Source organism: Cetorhinus maximus, chromosome 2, assembly GCF_964194155.1.
Source record: "Cetorhinus maximus chromosome 2, sCetMax3.hap1.1, whole genome shotgun sequence".
Lineage (NCBI taxonomy): Eukaryota > Metazoa > Chordata > Chondrichthyes > Lamniformes > Cetorhinidae > Cetorhinus > Cetorhinus maximus.
The window spans coordinates 99,792,443-99,814,512 of NC_135880.1; the positions used below are offsets into that span (position 1 = coordinate 99,792,443).

A 22,070-nucleotide genomic window follows, 5' to 3' on the forward strand; every position below is an offset into this window, starting at 1 on the left:
ATGAATTTGTGGTTTTCCAAATTGCTGGGACCTTAGCAGAATCTAGGAAATTTTGGAAAATTACAACCAATGCATCCACTATCTTTTTATTTGTTAATTCATGGGATGTGAGCTTTGCTGGCCGGGCCAGCATTTATTGCCCATCCTTAGTTGCCCTTGAGAAGGTGGTGGTGAGCTGCCTTCTTGAACCACTGAAGTCCATGTGGTATAGGTACACCCACAGTGCTGTTAGGAAGGGAGTTCCAGGATTTTGACCCAGTGACAGTGAAGGAATGGCAATATATTTCCAAGTCAGGATGGTGTACTTTCAGGTGGTGGTGTTCCCATCTATCCTATCTGCTGCCTTTGTCCTTCTAGGCGGTAGTGGTTGTGGGTTTGGAAGGTGCTGTCTAAGGAGCCATGTAGATTCCTGTAGTGCATCTTGTAGATGGTACACACTGCTGCTACTGTGCGTCGGTAGTGGAGGGAGCAAAGGTTTGTGGATGTGGTGCCAATTAAGCGGACTGCTTTGTCCTGGACAGTGCCCAGCTTCTTCAGTGTTGTGGGAGCTGCACTCATCCAGGCAAGTGGGAAGTATTCCACCACATTCCTGACTTGCGTCTTGTAGATGATGTACAGGCTTTGGGGAGTCAGGAAATGAGTTACTTGTCGCAGGATTCCTAGCCTCTGACCTGGTCTTGTAGCCACAGTATTTATATGGCTAGTCCAGTTCAGTTTCTGGTCAATGGCAACCCCCAGGATGTTGATAGTGGGGGATTCAGTGATGGTAATGCCATTGAACATCAAGAGGCGATGGTTGGAGATCCTCTTGTTGGAGATGGTCATTGCTGACACTTGTATGGCGCAAATGTTACTGGCCACTTGTCAGCCCAAGCCTGGATATTGTCCAGGTCTTGCTGCATTTGGACATGGACTGCTTCAGTATCTGAGGAGTCGCGAATGGTGCTGAACATTGTGCAATCATCAATGGAGCTGAGATGACTGACCTCCAACAACCACAACCATCTTCCTGGCGGAGAGTTTTCCCCCTGATTCCCATTGATTCCAGTTTTGCCCGGGCTCCTTGATGCCACACACTGTCAAATGCTGCCTTGATGTAAAGGGCAGTCACTTTCACCTCACCTCGTGAGTTCAGCTCTTTTTTGTCCACATTTGAAACAAGGCTGTAATGAGGCCAGGAGCTGAGTGGCCCTGCTGGAACCCGAACTTGGCATCAGTGAGCAGGTTATTGCTAAGCAAATGCCGCTTGATAGCACTGTTAATGACCCCTTCCATTACTGATCCTCTTTCGAGTTATCAACAGTCATAGATTGCAACTCTGTCGAGTACAATCACAGTTCTTGGTTTTCCGGGAGTGGGACATGAACCCACAACCCTCTGATTCAAAGGCGAGGGTGCTATGAACTGAGCCACAGCTGATGATGGAATGTAGACTGATAGGTAGTAATTGACCGGGTTGGATTTGTCCTGCTTTTTATGTACAGGACATACCTGGGCAATTTCCCACATAGCCGGGTAGATGCCAGTTTTGTAGCTGTACTGGAGCAGCTGGGCTGTAGGAGTGCGGCAAGTTCTGGAGCACAAGTCTTCAGTACTATTGCCGGAATATTGTGAGGACCCATAGCCTTTGCAGTATCCAGTGCCTTCAGCCGTTTCTTGATATCATGTAGAGTGAATTGAATTATCTCTGCAGCCACTTCTTTTAAGACCTTAGGATGCAGGCCATTAGGTTCAGGGGCCTGATCAACCTTTAGTCTCATTAGTTTTCCTAGTTCCTTGTTATACTACACAATATAGTGATATAAATAGTAACGATAGGCTGGTCACTTTAACATCAGTGGTTGTTAAGGTTTTAAAAACAATAATCGAGGGGAAAAAAATCAACAGGCACTTGAAAGGGTTTGAGTTAATTAAGGAGAGGTAGCATGGATTTGTAAAAGGCAGATTGCGCTTGACTAATCTCATTGAATTTTTTGAAGTAGCGGAGAAGGTTGATGAAGGGAAATGGATGTTGTCTCTAAGGATTTTAAAAAAGCATTTGGCAAAGTACCACATAAAAGGCTGGTTAACAAAATTGAGGCTCATGGAATTTTTTTTTTATTCGTTCATGGGATGTGGGCGTCGCTAACACAGCATTTATTGCCCATCCCAAGTTGCCCTTGTTCAGAGGGCATTTAAGAGTCAACCACATTGCTGTGGATCTGGAGTCACATGTAGGCCAGACCAGGTAATGACGGCAGATTTCCTGCCCTAATGGACATTAGTGAACCAGATGGGTTTTTATGACAATTGTGAATGGTTTCACAGTCATCATTAGACTTTTAATTCCAGATTTTTATTGGATTCAAATTCCACCATCTGCAGTGGTGGGATTCGAACCTGGATCCCCAGAGCATTACCCCTTGGTTTCCGGATTACCAGTCTAGTGACAATACCATTACGTCACCGCAATGTCAGCTTGGATAAAAATTGGCTGAAGGACAGAAACTAGGGCAGTTCTTCCAAAACTACATCCCATTCTGACCCAATTTTAATGCTTTTAAATTACTGTGACCCCCAAAATGAAAGCAGGGTGGGCGGGAAGGGGACAGGGAGTTGTGAGAACAGGGATGGGGTGGTGGGGTGGGTGGGTGAGGGGGAATTGCGATACCATTTTGAAGGCTCTAAGCTTTGCCTGGATTGATCCCCAGAAACTGAGAGAGTATTCTTCTGCCTTCTCTGTGATATCAAAGCCCCTCGTTTATTCAGTAACTTAAAAGTTGATATGGCAATACTGTAACAATCCCCTGCTCCTCCTCATAACTACCCAACCCCCTACTTGCTGCTTGTGTCCCACTCCCGACCATCCCACTTGCCACTTCCATCTCCCGAACCCTCACTTTGAGCGAGGGCACGGAAGGGGGCCAGTGAGATGAGAGCGAGGCAGCAAGTGTGACGGTCAGGGAGGGAAACGGTGAGTGAGAGGGTGGTGGCGAACGGACCGCAGGAAAGACATATGGCCCAAGGGCTGTGTAATGAATAACACTGGATCAAAGTCAAGGCAGAAAAATGGAGGCTGACTGCAGATCTCTCAATAACCAGCCAGAGTCTCACCACAGAGCATGCCGGGAGTTGTAGCAACTCGTTGCAAGGATTCCATTAAGGCCGAGTTTCGACTCCATAGCCATCATTGCTGCCTTGGAGGAGGGGGAACTCGTAGGAGCATAAGGCTTAGGAGCAGGAGTAGGCCATTTGGCCCTTCGAGACTGCTCTGCCATTCCATAAGATCATGGCTGATCTGGTTGTGGTCGTAACTCCACTTTCCACGTCTCTATCCCAGTTGCTTGGTCCCGTGATCTCAGTGGTGGTTGTGCTCCATGGTTTGGGAACCCCTGAACTAGGGAGTCTTGGTAAATGGTTATTTTTCAGATTGTAGGATGGCCGACAGTTGTGTTTCCCCAAGGGTCAGTGCTAGGACCACTGCTTTTTTTTGACATACATAAATTACTTAGATATTAGAATACAGAGCAAAATTTCAATATTTGATGATGACTCCAAACTTGAAGATGTGGCTGGCAGTGAGCAAGATACTAATTGATTACGATAGTGCAGTCCGTGCCCATATGCAGCAAGACCTGGACAACGTTAAGGCTTGGGCTGATAAGTGGCAAGTAACATTTGCAACACACAGGCAGTGACCATCTCTAAGAGAGAGACCAATCATCTCCTCTTGACATTCAATGGCATTACCATCGCTGAAGCCCCCACTATCAACATTCTGCGAGTTAACATTGACCAGAAACTGAACTGGACCAGCCATATAAATGTTATGGCTATGAGAGCATGTCATGGGCAGGGAATTCTGTGGAAAGTAACTTACCTCTTGACTCCCCAAAGCCTGTCCACCATCTGAAAGGCACAAGTCAGGAGTGTGATGGAAAACTCTCCATTTGCCTGGATGAGTGCAGCTCCAACAACATTCAAGAAGCTTGACACCATCAGGACAAAGCAGCCCACTTGATTGGTACCCTGTCCACCACCATAAACATTTATTTCTTCTACCATTGACGCACAGTTGCAGCAGTGTGTACCATCTACAAGATGCACTAAGGCAACCAAGACTCCTTCGACAGCACCTTCTAAACTGTGACCTCTACCACCTAGAAGGACAAGGGCAGCAGATGATGCATGGGAACAACTAGCACCTGGAAGTTCCCATCCACGCCACACACCATCCTGTCTTGGAAATGTATTGCCATTCCTTCACTGTCGCTGGGTCATAATTCTGGAACTTCTTCCCTAACAGTACTGTGGGTGTACCTATACCACATGGACTGCAGTGGTTCAAGAAGCTAGCCCACCACCATCTTCTTGAGGGCAATTAGGGATGGGTAATAAAAATGCTGGCCTAGCTAGTGACGCCCACGTGAAAGATTGAAAAAAATAAGGCATAGGCTAGCAGAATGGGCAGGCAAATGGCATTGGGATTTAATACAGAGAAGCGTAAGGTGTGATGCATTTTGGCAGAAGGAATACAGTGAGGCAAGATAGACTAAATGGCACAGTTCTAAAGAGTGTATAGGGACGGTGGAACCTGGGGTTTCGAATGCATAGATCTTTATAGGTGTCAGCACGAATTGAGAGCAGTTAGCAAAGCATATTTGATCTTGGGCTTCATAAATAGAGATATTGAGTACAAAAGCAGAGAAGTTATGCTGAACCTTTATAAAGCTCTGATGAGACCACAACTGGAGTAATGCATCCAGTTCTGGTCACCACATTTTAGGAAGGATGTGAGGATCCTTGAGAGGCTGCAGAGGAAATTTACCAGAATGGTTCCAGGGATGGAGGAGTTCAGATATAAGGTTAGGTTGGAGAACCTTGTGGTGTTCTCCTCAGACCAAAGAGATTGAGTGGAGATTTGATAGAGGCGGACAAGATTATAACAGGTTTTGGTCAGGTAGACAATGCAAAGCTTTTCCTATTAGCTGGTACAATGACTGAGCAACACAGATTTAAGGTTTTGGGCAAGAGATGCAGAGGGGATGTGAGGAAGAACATTTTTTTATGAAGAGAGTGATAATGACCTGGAACTCAGTGTCGAGAGTGATGGAAGTAGACATGTTTAATGATTTCAAAAGGAAATTGGATGGGCACTTGAGGGAAATAAACTTTCAGGACTACAGGGATAGAACGAGGGATGGAATTTTGGATTTCTCTCCAAAGAGTCAGCATGGACTTGATTAGCCAAATGGCCAACTGTTCCATTTCATGGCTCTGTTACAGATGACCTTGGAAGCAATTGGGGGAGGGGTGTAAATTTGCATGGGGTTGGATTGGCACCGACCTCTGATGTCGTCACGTTGGGTCCTTGTTTTACCAATGGTAGGTAACAAGTCAAGTGCGAATGGTGTGTCCTTCTGAAAAAATGGCAGTTGAGGGCTTGTTAAGCTGATGGAAGACCCAGTTGAACGGCTTTTTACATGCCTGTTTGAATTTTACAGAGTGCTCAAGGGCCACTGAATGTTTGAGCCCTGGCAGGGAATTAATGGTGGCGACAGGGTGGCAGCTGAGGTTATTGCTGCAACAATGAGGTCAGGCAGATCGCCTTCACATGAAGGTGAGTGCTGCCAGAATGATTTGTGTCGAGGAGGAGGAGTTAATGTGCGAGCCCTTTAGGGATTGAACTTCCATTGTGCCATCTAGCTCCTGGCACACGGTCAGTTGAGCTGGGCCTGAGAGAGAGGGTGGAGTGGGTAGCGTTGAGGAAGCAACTGGCAGAGTTGCAATTCAGACTAGCAGTGCCCAATTGCTATGGGCACTGTCTATTTGAGAGGTGAGTCCTCCAGTGAGGAGAACCCAGAGATGCACGCACAGCAGGGGTAATTATGTTGGAGGGTGGTTTTGAATTGTGGAAGATCCACCAGGTGGGCAACCAGGTCCAGGAGATTGGTGTCAATGCATTCGCCTCTTGAATCCACTAAGTCTTCGCCTCGATGAAGCTGCTAGATTACTTGACAGAGGATACCTAATCGGCAAGAGTTAAGAAAGTGAGAGCTAAGAAGGAGTTAAGACAGGAGTTAAGTCAAGAACCTGAATGACAGTGAGGCTCACAACCTTCTTTGGGTAGGTTGGTGGCCATTTTGACTCAGGAAACTTTAAACTCCCCACACGACTCAAACCCGCTCTTATTCTTTAGTTTATAACTCCCCCATAGAATTCTAAAGCTCACCAGTATCTTCACTGGGCAATTAGGGCTGGGTGATAAAATTGCAGTCTTACTAACATTGCCGACATCTGGAGAACAATTTTCTAAAATGGTATGAAAGGTCTAATTAAGAGATGAATGGCCTGAAGAGGAGCCTGTGGATGGAGCTGTGAAACGGTGTTTGCAGGTACAGCTGCGCTACCTGAAATTGTGACTCCGTAAAGTAGGCAATTGCAAATGTTCATGCATATACAGTTTAATTTAAAAACAATTCTAGCAGTGTTCAAAATACATGGTGTGGGTGGGAACAGCACTGTATACTTACTTCCAGTCTGAGAAAAGGCCATTCATCAATACTTTCTGCTTTCTGTCCCATAGTCAATTTTGTATTGATGCTACCATGGTGCCTTTAATCCCATGGGCTTTAATTTTGTGTACAGGTCTATAATGTACTTTTTCGAATGCCTTTTGAAAGTCTAAGTATGCAACACTAACTGCACTATCCTCATCAACGCTCTCCATTACTGCTTCAAAGAATTCAGTCAGTTTACTCACACATGATTTGCCTTTAACAAATCTGTGTTGGCTTTCCATACTGTCCAAGTACCAGTTAATTTTGTCCCAGATTATTGGCTGTAAAAGTAAGGCTGCATAGCCTGCAATTGTTGGGTTTATTTTTTTCCTCATTTTTGAACAAGGGTTTAACACTTGCAATACTCGAGTCCTCTCGTAGTACCCCCCATGTCTAAGGAGGATTGGAAGATTGTGCCAAATTTCAGAAGGTATTAATATTACTGGAATTATACCTATGAAGATCTGTATGTTTCAATGAAAAAAGTAGGTAAATTTACAGAAATGGGGAAAAAGGTGTTGCTTTTAGGCTGCAGTAGGACCATGCAAGAATCAGGTCCAGGGCTATCTGTGAGCAATGCCATATAAATCCCTAAATATGTATTAGCTAGAAAATGGTTCAGGCATTCTAGTACATTATAGTAAACTCATGGATTTGATCTCTGGGCCTGGATTTTCTTGCCTCCATCATTTCACTTTACAACACATTTGTTTTTCACTCATTTTATGAGAATATCTGATTGTATGTTTGATAATATTGCTCTGATTCTTCTCAGAATAACTTGTGTTAAATTGAGTTCAAATTTGTAAAGTTCATATAATTTCTACTACAGGTTTTTATTCCCTCTAGATCGGTCCTTGACAAAATCCATTATTGAAAGAATACTTCTGAAAGCAAATGGAGTGAATTCTGAGGTAACAACTGCTTTTACCTAGCATAAGGATAATCTAATACCGTTTTTAGCAGGGGAGGTTTAAGTTGGATTCTTGTATAACATCATCACAATTGCAGCTTAGCAGTCTTGCATAGTATATCAAATTAAACATGTTTATCATTAGAGGCACTCTTTGGAATGTTCTCACACTGCACCGTAGAGTAGTGGGGCATTACCTGAGCCGGTAACACCTATGCTCGGTCATGCCTTCATGACTGATACGATATGAGGCCAGGAAGATTCCAGTTTTAAAACTATCAATTTGTTGTATAAAATTGGCGTGCGAGGCAAAAAATAACAGGAGGTTGGGTTGGGAGTGAAGCACAATTATTTACAAAATGCCTCCTCACTGAACCACCTTCAATAATATTAAAAGCCTTACATCTAGTGTGCATTTCCTGTTTGCCTCACTTCTGTACAATTCTTATGTAATTCATTTATCACCAATTGTAGTCATGTTAAAAAAGTCAAACTTGAGGTTTCTGTGTATTTTATTTATACAGTTTTCTTTATTACTTTCATACTTCTTGAGGTTAACTTGCACTATAATGCAGTGTCATTTGCTTTCTCTTGTATTCCTGTCCCCCACTCCCAGACCTATTGGAGGTCCTCCATGGTTCTGTTTCCACGGTCCCAATTCTCAATGTTCCCATGGAATCTGCCATCTTCACCTAACCTAGGGGTTGCTAAGTCAGTTGTTCTCACTCTTTTGATTGAAAGACCCCTTTTCAAATTGATTAATAATCACGGATCATTCCTCCCCAACCCCACACCTAATCTAAATTGTAATGTTATATGATACTCAGAATTTGAAAGTGCTGCATGTAAAGAGTGTTTTAATAACGCCTTTGCAAAAACAAGTAATGACTTAGAGTAGCAATTTAAGAACAATTTCACTGATGTAGACAGTGATGAGATAGACCAGAGAAATCTGAGATGAAAGTGTGACTCTACTAACATGCTAGTGTATTTTAAAAATATTGTCCATGGGATGTGGGCGCCGCTGGCAAAGCCAACATTTATTGCCCATCTCTAATTACCTTTGATAGTGGTGGTGCACCATCTGCTTGAACCACTGAAGTCCATGTGTAGGTACGCACACAGTGCTGTTGTGTTGGGAGTTCCATGATTTTGACCCAGCAAAGATGAAGCAATGGGCTTCCAAGTCAGGATGCTGTGTGACTAGGAGGGTATCGTACTGGTGTTCCAGTGTGCTTGCTTTCCTTTCAGCAAGTCAAACTGACAGCTTTTTCCGAATTACAAGAACAAAACCAACAAGAGATTAGTATAAATACAAAATGCTGTAAATACTCAGGCCTGAAAGCATTGTAATAACACTTGTTCATTGCATGAGTCCAAATTGAATACACTCTAGTATCACAGCACTAGCTGGCCTCCCACCTCCCATCGAAGGTAAATGTGTCACTTGCTGCCGAAAACCAGGGCAGCCAGGGTACCCATCACCATGAACAAAGCTGAGACTTCGGTAGTGGGCATTTTATTATCTACTCAGCGAGACTAACACTAACTACTGTTAATTAATACAAAACAGCAGACATGCTTTTTTTTTAATATTCCTGCTTTCTCCCTTGTTTTGTTTTCTCTCTCTCACCTGCTGGAGGGATTATTTTGCGAATCCCCTGGAAAGTCTTTAGGAACCAGAGTTTGAGAACAGCTTAACCTAAGTAATCATTAAAACCGCCTATTTCCACCTCGGTAACATAGCCCAACTGCTCTCCTGCCTTAGCTCGTCTGTTGCTGAAACCCTGATCCCTGCCTTTGTAATCTCTAGACCTGACTGTTTCTGGCTGGCCTTCCATGTTCTAACCTCAAACTCTGCTACCTGTGTCCTGACTTGTACCAAGTCTTGTTAGTCCATTACCCGTGCTCGCTGACCTATACTGGCTCTTAGTTCAGCAACGCCTCCATTTTAAAATTCTCAACCTTGTTTTCAAATTTTTCCATGGCTTTACCCTTCTCCCATCGCTAATCTTCTCTTGTCCTCTTAGCCTTGGATAGACTCATAGATGTTTAAAGCACAGAAAAAGGCCATTTGGCCCATCATGTCTGCGCCGGTCAACAAGATCTGACAACACTAATCCCATTTTCTAGCACTTGGCCCATAGCCCTGGAGGCTATGGCAATGCAAGTGAATATCTAAATACCCCTTAAACATTAGGAGAGTTTCTGACTCGACCACCATTTCAGGCAGTGAGTTCCAGACTCCTGCCACCCTCTGGGTGGAAAAAATTCTCCACAACTCCCCTCTTAGCCTTCTACCTCTTACCTTAAATCTATGCCCCCTGGTTATTGACCCCTCTACTAATGGAAAAAGTGCCTTCCTATCCATCTTATCTATGCTCCTCATAATCTTATACAGCTCTATCCGGCCCCCTCTCAACCTTCGCTGCTCCAAGGAAAACAACCCCACCCTATCCAATTTTTCCTCATAGCTCAGACCCTCCAGCCCAGGCAGCACCCTCGTAAATCTCCTCTGCACCCTCTCCAGTGCAATCACATCCTTCCTATAATATGGTGACCAGAACTGCACACAGTACTCCAGTTGTGGCCTAACCAGCGTTTTATACAATTCCAGCATAACTCCCTGCTCTTGTATTCTGTGCCTCGGTAATAAAAGCAAGTGTCCCATATGCCTTTTTAACCAGTTTATCTACCTGCTCTACTACCCTCAGGGATCTGTGGGTATGCATACCAAGGCCCCTCTGAACTTCAGTCTTTTCCAGGGTCATACCTTTCATAGTGTAATCCCTTGCCTTGTTAGCCCTCCCCAAATGCATTACCTCACACTTTTCTGGGTTGAATTCCATTTGCCACTGCCCTGCCCACCTGACCAGTCCTCTGATATCCTCCTGCAGTTTATGGCTATCCTCCTCACTATTTACCACCCTACCAATTTTGGTGTCATCCACGAACTTCTTGATCTCCCCCCCCCCCCATTCCCCCCCCCCCCCCCTTACATTTAAGTCCAAACCATTTATGTACACCACAAAAAGCAAGGGCCCCAGCACTGAGCCCTGCGGAATCCCACTGGAAACAGATTTCCAGCCACAGAAACATCCCTCTACCATCTCTCTCTGCTTCCTGCCTCTCAGCCAATTTTGGCTCTTAATTTCTTAACTAGTCTGCCATGAGGGACCTTATCAAAAGCCTTGCTAAAGACCATGTAGATATCTGCGCTGCTCAAATTCTGGCCTCTTGAACATCCCAGATTTTAATGGCTCCACCATTGGCAGCTGTGTAACTGAAAACTAAACTTATTTTTATTATAAATTGATCTCTCTGTGTTTATTGGCAATTTAGATGATGCACAGTTCAGTACCAGGGATGGGAAATTTCCACTTTTTGGCGAAATTTTGACTTTTTGATTGTGGAATTCTGCATTTTGAAATGTTTTTCCGACCACTGCCTCCCCCTCTCCTTAGTTATGGCAGGGGTGTATTTAAAATATAATATGCCTTCAACGTTTTTAAAAAGAACACAACGCGACTCTGAACTTAAGAACGCAACAACAGAAAGGGAACAGACTTGCTATTGATTCTGACAAAGGGGAACGTGTGTGCAGTGTAACCCCCCCCAACCCACCGCCCCCGCCCACCTATGCAATGTGTTGATGTGTGATTTTTGTCAGACGCAGTGCCAGAACACGAGCTGCCAGGTGAGGAAGATGCAAACATCACAAAGCGTGGATTCAGGGGACAGGTCCAGGCTTGAATATGGGCCAGAGTGCGAGATAGCCAGATGAGATACCTATAACCATGACAGTAGGTGGCTAGCAACTGAGCAGAGGTACAGCTGGGCAGCTTTTATTTCCCCTTTCCCCTTGTCGGTAGCACCTACTTTCCAGGTTAGATTTACCCTGGTCAGACTTCTTTTTCCTCTCTCCAGTATCACCCCAAACTGCCTGTAGGCAACGACTGACGAGAGCTCCCGTTCAGCATTTCTCTCTGTCTCTCTTTGAGCTCTGAAGAATATTGAATTTGAAATGTTAACTCTGTTTCTCTCCACAGATGCTGCCACACCTGCTGAATTTTTCCAGAACTTTGTTTTTATATTATATAAAATGAAAGTTTAATGCCGTGAGAGGTGTTGTTATTGGGAACTGGAAAGGTTTCCTTTTTTGGGGTGCTCAGTAGAAGGTTTTTTTCCTATTGTTTGGAGGGAGGGAGTTTGTTTTACAGAAATCTCAGCTTTTACTTATATTGTGTCTTTAATATAGAAAACTGTTCCAGATGCTTTGCGTAGGCATATATCAGACAGAAATAGATGGCAAAACAAAGGAGATGGTAGGAGGGGTGACAAAAGCTTGGCTAAAGAGATGGATTTCAAATTGTACATTAAAGAATGGGTGAGTGGTGGAGGCATTCAGAGAGAGAATTCCAGATTGTGGGGTAAACAGCTGAAGGCATGGCCACCAGTGGTGGTGTGAAAGGAGAGGTGACTGACGAAAGGTCAGTCAGAGGAGCAGATTTGGGAGGAGTTGTAGGGTTGGAGGATGTTGTAGAGATAGGGAGGGGATTCAAACATGAGTATGAGAATTTTACATTAGGAGAATGGGGGACCGGTAGCAAACATAGGTCTGTCAGCAAGGACAAGGCAAATATGTGAGCAGGACTTCAGGGTGGAAGTACTCTCTTTGTACTATTGTATTTTTTAAATAAGAAAAAAAAATGCACCTTTCTCCAGTAGTGAAACTAAATCAGTAAAAAACATTTTACTTTTGTAACTGCTGTAGATAATGTCAACATTTAATGTGATTTTTGTCTTTCTTTTACAAACCTCAAGTACAAATGGCTGACACTAACATCGTCTAGAGATCCTGCTAAACAAAAGCAAAGAAGAAAAACTATAAAGTTGGGACATGGTTTGAAAGGAAAAGCTACTATTCGTATAGGTAATGATGCCTGTTTTCCACGAATAAAAATGTGGATTTGCAGAAGAATTTTTTCTGTAATTATGAGTGCACTATAATTAGATGGTTAAATTGTCAAGTCCAAACTAAAACTGCGTCATCATTGTATATTAAACAATGGTCTGTTTCTTGTTTAAAAAGTTGTATTTTGATAAGCTTAACACAATAGTAAAATTTCAGACAAATGGAGTCTGTACTAGTGCCAGCTTTTCATTGGAGCTATTTGCTGCAAATGCATTTTTCCCAATACACATTAATATTTTTCCTTTTCAAGTATCTATCCAGTGTCATCTTAAATGCTATAATTGACTTGGACCTTAGGAGATGTACTTTTCACCTTTCATGCAGCTCCAATATCTATTCTGTAATCAGGTGTCCAAAGCTACAAACAGTACTTCGTGTGTGTGTGTACTTAAACTCTCAACATTTTGACTCAGAAGTGTGCGTGTCTATGTGAGTAATTGAACTCACAGCATTTTGACTCAGAAAAGAGTGCTATCATTGAGCCCTGGCTTAGACTTCTAAATATATAAAGCACATAAGACATAGTAGCACGAGTAGGCCATACAGCCCCACAGCCTGCTCAGCCATTCAATAAATTCCTGGCTGAACATTCCCACCCTATAGATTTTGGTCTGGAAGTCAATCTCAGTCTTAAATATACTCAAGAGCTACAACTAAACATCCACACCGCTCTGGGATAGAGGATGGAAAAGAAATGTCTCCTTATCTTGTTCCTAAATGGTTGACCTTTATCCTGAGACTATAGCCCCTAGCTCTAGACTCTCTAGCAAAGGGAAATATGCTCTTAGCTCTGGGTGAGCTTTGTATTCACTCAGCCTACTGCCTGGCTGAAGGACACTGAAGATGAAAAATCAGCCCCAACCTTTCCCAGAAGAAAAACCTAAATAACAGGCAATAAGGCTGGTGTGACTAGTGCATTGTATGCTATATTTGGTAGTGTGGACATTTCTTTGGGGGTAGACTCATAACTAGTGCAAACCTCACTAAACCCACCAGTAATATATAAAAGACTTCCACACCAGATTTAAAAGATGGAATTTAATGCCCACCCCCTTAAGAGGGAATATAATTGTTCAGAGAAGGTTCATGCAGCTGATTCTAGGATTATCTTTTGAGGAAAAGTTGAGCAGGTTGGGCCAAAACCCATTGTAGTTTAGATGAATGAGAGGCAGTCTTATTAAAATATAAAATCATGAGAGGATGCTGAGAGGATGTTTCCCCTTGTGAGGGAGTCTAACACGAAGGGACACTTAAAAAATTTGGAGTCTCCCATTTAAGACAGAGATGAGAAGACATTTTTTCTCACAAAGAATCATAGGATGTCATTAAGTCTGTTGAATTCTCTCCCCAGAGAGCAGTGGAGGCTGGGTCAGTTAATATATTCAAAGCTGACTTAGACTTCTGTTCAACAAGAGAGTCAAGGGTTAATGGGGGACAAACAGGAAAGTGGAGTTGAGGCTATAATCAGATCAGCCATGATCTTATCGAATGGCCGAATGGCTTACGTCTGCTCCTAACTCTTGTGTTCTTGTTCCCCCTTGGCAATTTCTAATTAGAGGGGGCAAAACGGCAGGCCCCGTGGAGTGGAGGGTAAAGCCCTCTGGTTGGTGGGGCGAGGGGGGGTCAGGTGCAGGCGTGGCAGATGGGGACCCCGTCCTTAAGGGCCTCATCCTGCTGCCACTGGTATTACCGAGAGACGCGAGAGTTTTTCCAGTATGTTGCAACTCTTGCAACAGTAAATCCATTTTTAGCTACCCAATAACGAAATGAACGTTAGGAATACTGTGCCATCCTGTCACTTGTCCACAAACTCCATTTGGGTGGCTCCACATTGTAGCATGTTTTGTTGGAACGAATGATCTCGTGGTGTCCCCTGTTAGACCATAAGACGCAGGGGCAGAAGTAGGCCAAGCGGCCCATCGAGTCTGCTTCACGTTTGAATGATATCATGGCTGATCTGATAATCCTCAACTCCACTTTCCTGCCTTTTCACCATAACCCTTGATTCCCTTACTGATTAATAACCTGTCTATCTCAGCCTTGAAAATACTTAACGACCCAGCCTCTACAACCCTCTGCGGTAAAAAATTCCTCTGATTGACTACTCTCTGAGAGAAGAAATTCCTCCTCATCTCTGTTTTAAGTGGGCGCCCCCTTACTCTGAGATTATACCCTCTGGTCCTAGACTCTCCCACAAAGGGAAACAGCCTCTCAGCATCTATGCACATTTAAGCTTTAAACATTTTTTGCCTTGCTGCTAACAACACAGCAAGGACAGCATCTCGGACTTTGGTGAACAATGGGACAAACAGAGTATTTCCTTCATTTGTAGAATTTATTTGACTTTCACATTCTCCATAGAATGGGGTGCATGAACTTGAAACTGTCTTAACAGAAACACATGAATACGTCGAACAAGATTTTCTTGCCTTGCCAGGAACCAGATCAGTGGAGCCATTTTCCTGGAGGTGGCTTGTTAATTGGTCGCCTTGAAGCTCGCCATTTTATTAAGAGTTGGCAGCTCTAGAGCCTCGACAGCCCCACTGGGAAAGATGGATGTTTCTGAAGCATGTATGAGAACTGAGGTCTCAAGATGGAATACCCTCAGAGTGGAAAAAAAATTGATTCCTTTGGGGGGAGTGGGGGTGCGGAGAGGAGGTGGCAGGCCCCGTGGAATGGAAGGTAAAGCCTTCTGGTTGGTGGGGTGGGGCTGTGGAGAATTGAGAACTAAAAAGAGGAAGGACTGAGATCAAGGGTAAATTAGAGTGAGTGAATTCAATGTCAAACCAGGTACATAAAGAGAAATAGAGAAAGATTGGATTGAGAGAGAAAAAAATACGAAGGAGAAAGGGGAAAATTATTCTAAAATTTGACAATTTTCTACATCCTTATGTAGCATTAGGCTAACCAGTGGCAAACAATGTGGTGTGCACTTATGGTAATTATTCAAATAAACTGACTTTGGGAATTTTCAGGCAATCTACTTAATGTTCTTTGGTCAGCTTTGCAATAGACATGACATATTTATCCAGTTTCCTGAATTTGTCATATTAGCTCTATAATCTCAGAAAAAGGATGCTGAAATACAATAACAAGATATAACAATCAGTAATAGAGGTGTACAAATTATGACCAGGTGAGAAGGAATGAACTGGCTGCCTTCTATTCAGCCTACTTGGTTGGTCACAACAAATGTTTCTTTTTCACAAGAATATGCCTTTTCCGAATCCAAATATATTTAACTAATTATGCAGTGAGCAATAAAGAGCCAATCAAACAAGCTTTTCTTGAGTTAAATGAAGTGAAAATTTATTAACTACTAAATCAGAGGGGGGAAAAAAATAAAAACGCGACATCACACAAACACAGGTATCAGAAATAGGGGAAGTTAGAGTCCAATAAAAAAAAGTTTAAAAATACACGTTTAAGTGTCCTTTGCCCTTGAGGTGTAGAATGTTAAATGTACTGGACAATTTGGATTAGTTGGCTTCGTGGATGCTGTCAGATGTAGAAGATGTTGCATTTATTACAAGATCTCTGTTCGCTGGTGGGCTTCTAGTAAAGTTGTCTCCTGAACTGGTTAAACACTTTTTCCAAAAAGAGTGGGGAGAGAGAGAGCTTTCAGCCTTGCAGTCCCTCTGCAGTGTCTGTAGTCTGGCCTATTATACTTCACCCATTGTGTACTTTCAAGGGTTTCAGTTGGGTCTCTCTGTCAGCCATTGTTCCAAAGACCAGCATTTAGCGATGTGGGAAGTCAGGGACACTTAGTGTGCAGGGTGACCACTTGTGCAGAAAGTGTATCCAGCTGCAGCTACTCGAAATCCACGTTTTGGAGCTGGAGCTGTGGCTGGAGTCACTGTGGCACATCCTCAAGGCTGAGATCTTCGTGGATATCATGTGCAGTGAGGTGGTCACACTGCGGGTAAAGAGTGCACAAGCAGAAAGGGAATGGGTGACCGCCAGACAGAGTAAAAGCTTGGCAGGTAAAGCAGGAATCCCCTGGGTCCATCTCCCTCTCTAACAGATTTCCTGTTTTGGATACTGCTTGGGGAAATGGCTTCCCAGGGGAATGCAGCAAGAACCAAGTCCGTAACACTGCGAATGGCTCAGCTGCACAGGGTGGGAGAAAAAAGAGTGGGAGAGCAATAGCGATTGGCAATTCTTAGTAAGGGGAACAGATACACGTTTCTGCGGCTGCAACATGATACCAGGATGGTATGTTGCCTCCCTGGTGCCAGGGTCAAGGATGTCACTGAGCAGCTGCAGGGCATTCTGAAGGGGGAGGGTGAACAACCAGAGGTCGTGGTCCATATTGGTACCAACGACATCGGTAAAAAGAGGGATGTGGTCCTGAACACAGAATATAGGGAACTAGGAAATAAATTAAAAAGCAGGACCTCAAAAGTAGTAATCTCAGGATCTCTCTTAGTGCCATGTGTCGTGAGATCAGGCATAGGAGAATAGACCAGATGAATGCATGGCTGAAGAGATGGTTTAGGAGGGAGGGATTTAGATTCCTGAGGCATTGCAACCAATTCTGGGATAGATGGGACCTGTGCAAGATTGACAGGTTGCATCCCAGTGGGACTGGGACCTATATCCTCTCAGGGGTACTTGCTAGTACTGTGGGGGAGCCTTTCGACTAGAGTGGCAAGGGGATGGGAACCTGAGCGGGGAAACAAAGATAGAAATGAAAGACAGAAAAGTAGAAAGCAGAAGGTAGACAAATTAACAGCGCAAAATATGTAAACGGGTACGATATGATTGTGATTATGGAGAGATAGCTGCAGAGTGACCAAGGCTGGGAACTGAATATCCAAGGGTACTCAGTATTTAGGAAGGACAGGCAAAAAGGAAAAGGTGGGGTGGCGTTGTTAGTTAAGGATGAAATTAGTGCAATAGTGAGAAAGGATATTGGCTCAGAAAATCTAGATATAGAATCAGTCTGGGTGGAGCTAAGAAGCAACAAGGGGTGGAAAACATTAGTGGGAGTTGTCTGTAGGCCTCCAAAAAGTAGTGCTAAGGTAGGGGACAGCACTAAACAGGAAATTAGAGATATATGTAATAAGGATGCTACAGTAATCATGGGTGACTTCAATCTACGTGTAGACTGGGCAAATCAAATTAGCAATAATACTGTGGCAGATGAATTCCTGGAGTATGTATGGGGTTTTTTAGACCAGTACGTCGAGGTACCAACTAGGGAACAGGCTATCCTAGATTTGGTATTGTGTAATGAGAAGGGGTTAATAATCTTTTTGTGCCGGGCCCTTTAGGGAACAATGATCATAACATGATAGAATCCTTCATTAGGATGGAAAGTGAAGTAGTTTATGAAAGACAGAGGGATTGTGAGGCAGGGGACTTACGGTGGTTCAATTGACCCCGTCATCCACAGGAATCACCTTTTCCAAGACAAAGTTACTGGTGAAGCTGATGATCTCTGTAGAGTCATTGCTTTGCACCGGTGTCAGAGAAGCTGAAATGAGAAGGTGAAGGAGGGAGATACACTAGATGCCAGTGTCAGAGGATTCTAGGGCTCTAGAAGGAATGCAAGGTTTGAAACTATCGCAGAGCTAGGGTGGAGTGGTGATGTGCAACATGCTTAAGATTTAGATTTTAAATTCAGAAGAAAAAATACATCTGCAACTAAACTGCCATACATGATTGCACATATAAAAAAAGAGACATATGGCTAGTACCATCATTGCACTGTATAATGTCCCTTTTGTTCCTCAGTTAGCCGATATATATGTACAAATGCAAGTTAATGTAAAGGGCTGAAAGTGCAACAAGGAGAAAAACAATAGCTATTTTCTGATGTGTCTCTAAAATATGTGTTTGATTCTCAGACTATATAGAGAATTAGAGGTACTTGATGTGTATCTTGCACAAATGCATATTTATCAAATTTGATAACTTCTCTTACTTTTAGAAAACAAATTCCGTTAGTGCTTAATTTTGTAGTTATCTATTTTATGTTCCTGATTGTGGAATACAATTTCTGAAATTGTGTATCTAAAAACATATTGGGCCAGAACTTCCAAGAAGTGGCAATCACAGTCGGTTACACAGTTAATGCAACTACACATTTCACGCCCAACCTTTCCACTCGGAAAAGCGCAGTGCAATGGGTTCACAAAGCCTTCAGCCTAGGGCAACAGAGCCAGATGAAAATAAGCCATGCCCCTTTTTTACAGTACTTTTCCTGGGTAACTATTCTGCTAAAACAGTCAAAACCATCTGAAGTCTCTGATTTAAATCGGAGTGTCAGTTGGTTCCTAGTGCAAGGTAATTGCCCATCAGAAGCTTGAACTCCCCAGGCAACTCCCATGCAGTCCTTGCATGGGGACTTTCCAATGAGTTCCCCAGCGCATCTGGGATGCTCCCCATGTACAATCCTGCCTCCCACCCACTGGTGATGGTAAGTTACGGGCAATTAAAAAGTTACAAACTGAAGTTGTTGGTCCATGTGGAAAGCAACGTGCTCACTAAATTGATGATTCAGTTCCACTCTAGACACATATATTAGGCAACAGTACAGCCTTTTATACATCTAGAATCTGTGTATGAATGGCTGTAAACTGATGCATGCTCTTATTATTTTTCAAAGCTTAATATTACTGAAGTTATTTTCATTTCTTTCAATGCTGCAGTTATATGGAGGTGTTGTGGTAAGAAAATAGTCTTTGGTGATAATTGTTGCAATAGCAGCATTCTCTTCAAATAATAAATTGTTGATTGTATTTTAGCAGTTGAATGAATTATTACTATAACCTATTGAACAATCCTATTTGCTAAAATTTCCCTTCCTCATTGAGACAGCAATGTCCTGACTACAGCGCAGCAAAGTATCTAAGATAAACCTATTGTGAACTTACAATAGTAGGACAATGTTCAGTTGACAGTTATCTGATCAGAGGTTCCTTTGTTTGCTGCTGTATCTGTTGTTCTGAAACTGAGTTTTATTTGTTTCTTTTCTGGCTGGTTGACAACTATGAGAGATAGTTAAGAGAGATGCCTCAATGTATGCATGTGCAGAATGGTCTCCCAGAAGTTAGGAATTTAAATATCCATAGAATGGTTCGATAAGAAACCTTGCTGTCTGAATATTTAAACTGTGGCCAGGTAGATTTGCAAAGTATCCAGAGGGATCTGTTGAGCAATTTGTGCACCAGCTTTTCATCCCTGGATTTACATTCTCATATAGCATCAAAGTGAAACAGCGTGAGATGTCTTTCTCTAGAGAGCTTCACACTGCTTCATTCCAAAGTCCAGACTTATATAGTTAGTGCAGCCTTTGTTTGAAGTGATAATTTAACCACACCAGCAGTAAATTTACAGTGTATACACACCCTGAAATAAGGACAGCATTTTCTAAGCTCAAGGTATGTTTCATAATTGGCTACTAGACAGTATTGCCGAGCACAAAGGGGAAACAATTCTCCCTGCTTTGAAATATTCCAGCAATACAAATTTGCCCAATATAATCTTGTTAAATTATGTTTTGTGTAGGAAATTTTGTTAAATAGCATTAATCTTTATATCATTTGATATGAATCATTTTATGAATGTAAATTTCTTTTGGTTTATACTTATTGGTTGAAGATTCAAATGCAGGGCAATATTTAAGTAATTGTAGGGAAAATAATTCATATCGAAATTACATGGTGCTTCTATATTTGAATACAGACACAAAGGGAAAGGTGCAGAGGAGCAAAATAGTAAACACATTTACAAAAGAATGGGCTTAAAGTTTTACTATATATAAATGCACAGATTAAATCATCGTCTAGATTAATAAAACTGTCCCTTTTTCCCTTTTGGAATAGAGTCAGAATGTAGGACCAAATCCAGCCACAGGTGATCCCAGAATTAGGGTACAATATTTTAGTCCCATCTCCAACACATCTTCATTTTGTGTTTAGCTTCCCTTTGGGAGTACAGGATTACTGGACGGATAAATTTAAATTGTTTCCATACTGATATTGTTTTGTTAGGCATGCCAATAAAATGCAATCATTGGATTAATAGTGAATGTCTATTCTGCTGGTCTAGGTACAAGGAAGTTTACAGAGAAGGATAAGAAAAGTGCTCCTGTTTCTTCAGATCTTATCCCAGAACCACTGCCACCAGGTGCAGAGGGATATGTACCATGGCGTACTGCTGCACGTGCTAACCGATTCAGGTAACCTATTTTCTTCTGAATGTACCTTTATTTTTATGGCTTTTGTTCCCTTGTATTGAATCCTCCCAGTGGAAATCTCTAAGATTCATCAGATTAGGTGACCTTTGATACATCCATGGGCTCTGTTAGTGCTTGGTTGTATATAGGCTATTGATGGTGCTGAAGTGTGGTGACTGAATTATGCAAATTTGATTTGTCTCATCTTTTCTCTCTCCTCCCTTCAACCATCAACCCAACCATCTGAATCTTTAAAAAAAATTATGCCTAACTCAAGACATATTACTAAGACTTGGAGCTCTTCTCAGTTTGGGCAACCAGTATCGGCAGGGTGGGAAATGTATGTGAAGCCAGAAGCAGAACTCTGGGGGTTGTTGTAAAGCTGGAGGAATAAGGCCTTGAAAGATTTGAAGCATGAGGATGAGAATTTTTAATTTGGAGGCATTAATGATCAGGGAGCCAATGTAGATCATCGAGGACAATGGTACTGAGTGAATGGATCTTGGTGCTGAATAGGATAAAGGCAACAAATTTTGAATGAGCTGAAGTTTAAGAAGGTGAAGGAATGGCGGCCAGCCAGAAGAACACTTGGATAGTGAATCCTGGAGGTGACAAATGCTGTCTGATTCAACTTGAAATAGTGGCCAGGAGTTTGTGGTGAGCATTGAAGGCCATGACTTCACAGTCACTCCCATTTATTATCTGTAATTTAGTGCACAAACATAAAGTTGTTCTTTGTCTTTTGAAGTTGTACCTGTTTTTATTTATGTGGTTTTGTTTGCAAAATTTAAGTATGTTTACTGCTGTTGTATTTTTTCATAGTAAGCTCCAATTCTGAAGACATTAACTTTCTGCTAGGGTATAATTCCACCGCTGCTTGTCATTCTCAAAAACCTCAACCATGCTTTCATGTATGGTATCATTGTTGGAAGGTGGTTTGGCTATAAGGCCCAGTACAGAAAGCCTTTCTTTTTCTCACCTGATAATCAAACACAAATTTAAAGCAGGGTTTGCTGAGTGGTAATTGAGATTGGGAATCCTAATCAATTTCCCCCTCTCGATCCCAGGGTAATGGACAATTTGTAGCACCTCTAAAGTTACCTTGAGTGGTTCATGCTAATTCAGCACAGTTTGAGATTCAAATCTGAAATTTCCTGTCCATATGGCTCACTACTTACTGGATAAACTTGCTGAGCCATTGGTTGAGCTCTGTTATATTTCTTTTGCTACATGCATTCAAATTCAGTAAAACATAATTCAACGTTTACCGACTTTTGCTGTGTGCATGGTGACTTAGCAAGTTTTATTTAACTTGAGAGAAAAAATTGTGCCCCACTCTTTCTCCTCCCCCAGTAAATTATTTTATACGGTTAGTATCATAGTTTGCCATTCAGTTGCCCTGTGTTATATGAGTATTAATAGCAAGACTTGATCATACATTGGGAAAAAACTTTGCTG

The 22,070-nt window shown here is 42.5% G+C and overlaps 1 protein-coding gene across 1 annotated transcript in view; it reads left to right on the forward strand.

Moving 5' to 3' along the window:
* cep78 (centrosomal protein 78) overlaps positions 1–22,070 on the forward strand; it is a 67,228-nt gene that overhangs the window by 23,250 nt on the left and 21,908 nt on the right. The window contains exons 8-10 of the mRNA XM_078567532.1: positions 7,389–7,453; positions 12,277–12,385; positions 20,486–20,615. Of these exons, the coding sequence (XP_078423658.1) occupies positions 7,389–7,453; positions 12,277–12,385; positions 20,486–20,615 (304 nt within the window). The remainder of the gene's footprint in view (positions 1–7,388; positions 7,454–12,276; positions 12,386–20,485; positions 20,616–22,070) is intronic.